At 39.9% G+C, this 5,969-nt stretch overlaps 1 protein-coding gene across 1 annotated transcript; it reads left to right on the forward strand.

Annotated features, from left to right (window-relative positions):
- The first annotated feature begins 252 nt into the window (after window positions 1-252).
- Window positions 253-2,127, forward strand: LOC110919488 (protein PFC0760c-like). The gene is made up of 3 exons (XM_022163756.1): window positions 253-663; window positions 743-1,221; window positions 1,320-2,127. Exons 1-3 carry the CDS (start codon window positions 253-255, stop codon window positions 2,125-2,127), a joined length of 1,698 nt encoding a protein of 565 aa, XP_022019448.1.
- Window positions 2,128-5,969: the final 3,842 nt, after the last annotated feature.

Raw genomic sequence — 5,969 nt, forward strand, 5'->3', positions numbered from 1 at the left:
CAACACGCCAAAACCGCATGGGCTCCCAAAAAGCATTACACAGGGCCACTGATCATACTTGCGGTAAGAATAAAACTTCACTATTCATTTGTGGGTCATTAAAACGCCAAAAAATATCTGTCATTTGAAAAATCTATTTTGTTACAGCTTGCCTTGGTGAACGATGCTTGCAATAGGAAAAAATGGGACTGAAAAGAAGGATACCCAATTGAGTGGGTTACAACAGAAACTCTTGACTTATTTGAGAGTGCAATGGCAAAACACCTTGTGGGCAATGAAGTAAAAAGGAAAACAGACAAAAAAGGTAAAGGAAGCAAGCCCCAAAAAACAAGTAAAATGCAGGCTGTTGTTCATGATGAAGATGATGGTGATGATGTTGAGAATGAAGATAAAGATGATGTTCACAAGGTCGATGAGCATGATGATGAGTTTGATGATGATGGTTTTGATCATGATGATCATTATAACTATGAGGTGCAAAATGCCATGCCCTTCAATGATGATGAAGAGGCTTCACCTCAAAGGATGGTGAATGAGGATAGAGAAAGCCGGGAAACGATGTTTGAAGTTTTTGCATCAGGAAACCATGCTCTTATCAGAGGAGTAACACAGTATGACAACATTTATCTTGATGAAGAAGAACAAAACAAAGAACTTGAAGAGGTATGTTGTTCAAATAATAAATTAAAAAAAACCCAAAAAAACACCATGATAAACAAAATCCTTTTATTTAATATATCAGGAAATGGCTGATAAATTGGATGGAGCATACAAAGAATTAGAAAACTGTTACAATAAAATGAGCGCATTGTTAAAACAGTCAAAGACTGAATACCCAAACAGCCTCCTCGTACACATTAAATACTCACAATGTATGACATTGTTGGAGAACATCTTAAAATTTGTTGATGAAAACGCCAAAGAAATGCCAGCTGAAACAGAAGAAGATACACAAGAAACTGAGGTTGAAAATGAGGTGGTACTAGGAGATGAAAATGAAGAAGAAAGGGAAAAGGAGATGGCTGAAAAAGAAAACGCCATTGAAGAGCAAACAGTTCATGAAAACGCCAAAGAATTTGAAAATGAAGAACAAGGAGAGGAAGGATGTGAAAATGAAGAAGAAAGGGAGAAGGAGATGGCTGGAATTGAAAACGCCATTGAAGTGGAAACAGTTGATAAAAACGCCATGGAAGTGGAAATAGTTCATGAAACGCCATTGAAGTTGAAAATGAAGGAAAAGGAAAAGAAGAAGGAGAAGGAAAAGGAAAAGGGGAAGGAGAAGAAGAAGAGGAAGGGGAGTGGGAAGGGGATGGATAAAGAGAAGGAAAAGGAGAAAGAGAAGGGGAAGGAGAAAAGGAAGGAGAAAGGGAAGGAGAAGGGGATACAAGGGATGTGGCAATAGAACAAAACGCCGAACCCTCGACTGCTACAACAGCCCCCATATATGATGATGAAGAGGATACTATATCATCAGATGAAGATGTAAACGAAAACGATATTGAGAGGTGGAGTTGTGATTTCAAGACACTTGAATATCACATTTCAAGATACAATGGGGAAAAAATAATTAAGAGGAATATTGCTGAGATTTTGGAGCTGCCAGGAACAAATCTAAAACAAATGAGTGATATTAAAGAAGGTCTTGATAATTCAAGGATGGTGGATGAAGTAATTAAAGCAATAAAAAAACATCTGCAACCTGCTGAAGATACCCCAAAAATGCCTGTATTTGATAAGACACCAAACATCGCCACGACAGAAACACAAGACGGTCAGGCATTCAACACTGAAAAAGAAAAAACTGAAGGGGAGATGGTGAACAAAAGTGTTGACCAACAAGGGGCAGTGTTTGATAAAATGCCATATGAACAGCCACCAACTACATCTGGGAAAAACTTATTGAAAAGTTTTGAAGAGGAAGAGACACCCAATAAACCCCAGGATGAAAACGCCATCAACACATCACCACCAAAAACGCCAAACATGTCAGATGTGCAGGAGAAAGGTGATGAGGACAACACTCCAGACATCACAAAGCAGATGCAAGAAAATAAAATTTTAAACCCTGAAGAGCTGCCTGGTGATGAAAAAGCTGATAAAGATGATGAAGAAGATAAAAATATATAAAAAAGAATGTGGCTGAAGAGGAGAAGAGAGATAAAAAAATTGAGCAAGGTATGTTTGTCATCTTATCTAAGGAGGCAAGTGGTAATACATGAAAAAAGGACAAACCCTGAAAATAACCTTTCCACATACATCTTCACCGGAATCGGCGATTATGAGTATGTACACTTCTCTCAAAATAAAACGCCAAACTTTCAATTCATAACGTTTACTTGAGAATATGCATGCAAAAACAATTAAAACGCCATGTATTATAATAGAATGAGTTTGTATAACTAAAACGCCAAATGATGTTTTTTTTAGAACTGAGCTGTTTAAGATGGGAGAACAGCTCAAAATAAAACCGCAAACTTTCCATTCATAACGTTTACTTGAGAATATGCATGCAAAAACAATCAAAACGCCATGTATTATAATAGAATGAGTTTGTATAACTAAAACGCCAAATGATGTTTTTTTAGAACTGAGCTGTTCAAGATGGGAGAAAAGTTTCTCATGAGGGTGATCTGTGAGAGCATGAAACCAGGATTTCAAGCACACGTCTCAATTATTCTATGTTGGGCACATTTCCTGAACTATGAAGAAAGATACAAGGCTCATGAATCACCCTCAAGGTTATTCTGCACAGAATTACTGCTGGTAACTCTTTTGCTATATATATATTTGATAAAATTATAATAGGACATTGTTTTGTTGTTTAATTATGTGGTACTCAATATTACAGAATACTCCGGCATACTACGAAACGACAATAGAAGATGCGCGAAACAATGAATTCAACAGAAACATGGAAACTGTTCTGCAAAACGAAACAATGAATTCAACAGAAACATGGAAACTGTTCTGCAAAACACACGTTTCAAAGGAGACAAGAAACATAAAACCATCAAGGATTATGAACTAGTCTTCGTGCCAATAAATTGGGAAAAACATTTCTATGTTGTCTGTTTCAACATGAAACACAAAAGAGTTGATATATTGGACAACAGCGGTGTAGGGGATAACGTCAGCATCAAAAAAAGTATGAAGGATGGGTGGAAAAATTGGTAAGTATCTTAAAAACTTTGAATATAGGAACTATGTTGTGACAACTCGAAATCTAGAACCTTTCGTTGTGTCTTGATGTAACTTGCTCGTACGTTATGTGACTAGTTAACCGATCAAACTTAATGATAACGTGAACCTTTATGTGATATGTGCTTTATTATGTGTGCATTGTATGTATATATGTATGTGTTATATGCGAGCCGAGAACCCAACACGAAACAACAAGGACCCGACTCGAGACCATGTGGTCTCGAGTGAACCGTAACCATTAGGCCGGTTTGGGCCTTTGGCCGGTTGGGCCATTGGGCCGAAAACCCTTAGCCGAAACCCATGAAGGGTGCAACATTTGGAGCTAATATATATACCACACCTTAGTTAAACCTTGTGATTTGTTGAAACATCACACACACACACTCTCCTATCTTCCCTCTCACTAGAACTCTAGAACACAAACACACCTCCAAGCTCTCGGATCCACTCGGTTGGCACAAGAACTCTCGGATTTGGACTTTGGATCGGCACACACACACACTTCACCAACCGGTTAGTATTTATCATGTTTATTGAATGATGTTTGTTGTTGATTACATGATAATATGAGTAATATGATTCAACTAGTGTAAGATATGTTTGATAATGTTTATGTGTGTTAAAAAGCTTTAATGTTGAATGTGTTGCTAAAAGAACTCATGATATCTTATGAGCAAATATTACACAAAACCCTTGATTATTGATATTATGAAAAACCGGTTTTGTTTATGTGAAGTATTATGATAATCGGATAGGTGTAGATATGATTTTGAGATGTTTTGATGAGTATGTTAAGTACGTTTCATTATGGTTCATAATTTTGCTAGAACAAAGGTTGATTATGTGATGAATATGTTTGAATATTTGAAGAACACTTTGAATGATAGTTGAAGATATGAAAACCCTTGTGATTTTGATCCACTTTGACTAATAGCCTGATTAGGAAAACTGTTAGTGGAATTCTATTGGTTGTTTCCTGATTTGGGCCTGATTACATTGTACCATTAAACTGACCATACCTGAATCAACACTGAACGTGAAAATGACAGCATACCGACTCGCAATCACCCAGTTGCGACTCGCAACCACGGCGTGACGACTCGAGACCACGCGGTTGCGACTCGCAACCATAACAGGACAAGCCGAGACCACAGGTTACGAGTCCCGTTGCGACTCGAGACCTCAGCATGACAAGCCGAAACCATGGTTGCGACACCGGTTGCGACTCGCAACCACCTGAGATCAGCACACACAGCATGACTCGAGACCATGCTTGCGAGTCCGGTTGCGACTCGAGACCACACTTTTGGGCCTAGGTTAGTGGGCCGGACTTAGGAATTTCTGTGCTTCTATACGTGTTGTTTGGGCCTGTTATCACGAGCCCAACTGTTTGGGCCTCACACTTGGACCTTGGGTTTGTATATAACTGTCAATGGTGATACTGTGCACTGTTGTTAAACTGCCATGATAGAAACTGTATGCCGTAACTGCTACTTGAACGTGCACTGCTTGGTTCGAGTCTGATTAAAAGTGATATCCGTGTTAGGACGTTATTGACTACTTGCGACTTGATTGACTTTCTGTGATTAACTGCCGAGCAAACCAAGGTGAGTTCACACCCTCTACAAAGCATGGGATTCCCTGGGTTGGGAACGGGGTTAAGGAACGTGGATTCCTCGTCCTCCTTGGGTAGGACGTCAGTGGTTCAGGAATGTGATTCCTCGTCCGGATGGACGGATAAACGTACTAGACTAAAACTCTATCACGAAGTCCCTCCTTTTTGTATCGACTAATCGCCGGGCCAATGGCGAGCGGGTCATTAGTTAGATAGCGCTATTTAGGTCTGACAAGCCTCACACCGTGCCGCAGAGGACGGGCGTGAACTAATGGATCTGGGGCACGTCAATGATGATAGACATTGATGTTTTCAGGGCACATAAACATGACTACAGTCAGCAGTCGATATGGTAACGAGTCTAGTGTACGCATGGGGTAGCCCCCACGGCCGAAATGCCTGATAACTAACATGGGGTAGCCCCCACGGCCGGAGTGCTGGAGTAACTGGGAATGAACAGGTCACGTTTTTTAAACTATGGGGTAACCCCAACGGCAGGATGCCAGTTAAAGGAAACTGTTTTCAGAATAACTAAAACAAACACCCAACCGTGAACTCACTCAACTAGTTGTTGACTCGTTACTACATGCTTTGCAGGACCATAGGTACTCAGCTGGAGCTTGCATGGAGGAGGATCGTTGTGGGACACGGATTGCTACGTGCTATGTTAAACTTGAAACTTTTGAACTTATGTTATAACTTTAAACTTATGCTTCCGCTTGCAACTTAAACTTATTTGTTTTGAAACACCGATCGTATTGGTTAAACTTTTATAACTGCTTATATACTGGTTCAGTATGATTGGTGGCTGGATCCTGGTCAGTCACGCCTCCAAGCGGTAGTACTCCGCAGGATGGGATTTTGGGGGTGTGACAGATTGGTATCAGAGCCATTGGTTATAGTGAACTTGGTTTTAATAAAGGAGAAACGTTTTTGTTAAAACCAGACTATAACCGGTTTAGTGCTCGACGGTCCACAACGACACTTCGCTCCTCATGCAAGGCTCGACGTTCTAGGTAATATGATGTGTGTATATTGCCTACTTGTTAGTTACATAGTACATTGCTCATGGTATGCTTGATTAGTATAACTACTGTTGTTTGAACACGTGCGTGCTTACTCTGTCCTACTATCGTACTTTCGCGAACCTCTC

This window comes from Helianthus annuus, chromosome 16, assembly GCF_002127325.2.
Source record: "Helianthus annuus cultivar XRQ/B chromosome 16, HanXRQr2.0-SUNRISE, whole genome shotgun sequence".
NCBI lineage: Eukaryota > Viridiplantae > Streptophyta > Magnoliopsida > Asterales > Asteraceae > Helianthus > Helianthus annuus.

What these genes read in the sequence shown, in the direction of transcription:
- LOC110919488 (XM_022163756.1), top strand. Translation starts at nt 253, where the DNA reads ATGGCAAAACACCTTGTGGGCAATGAAGTAAAAAGGAAAACAGACAAA. An exon ending in AAAACAAAGAACTTGAAGAG is followed by an intron (nt 664 to 742) that starts GTATGTTGTTCA and finishes TTAATATATCAG; the next exon opens with GAAATGGCTGATAAATTGGA. An exon ending in GTTCATGAAACGCCATTGAA is followed by an intron (nt 1,222 to 1,319) that starts GTTGAAAATGAA and finishes GGATGGATAAAG; the next exon opens with AGAAGGAAAAGGAGAAAGAG.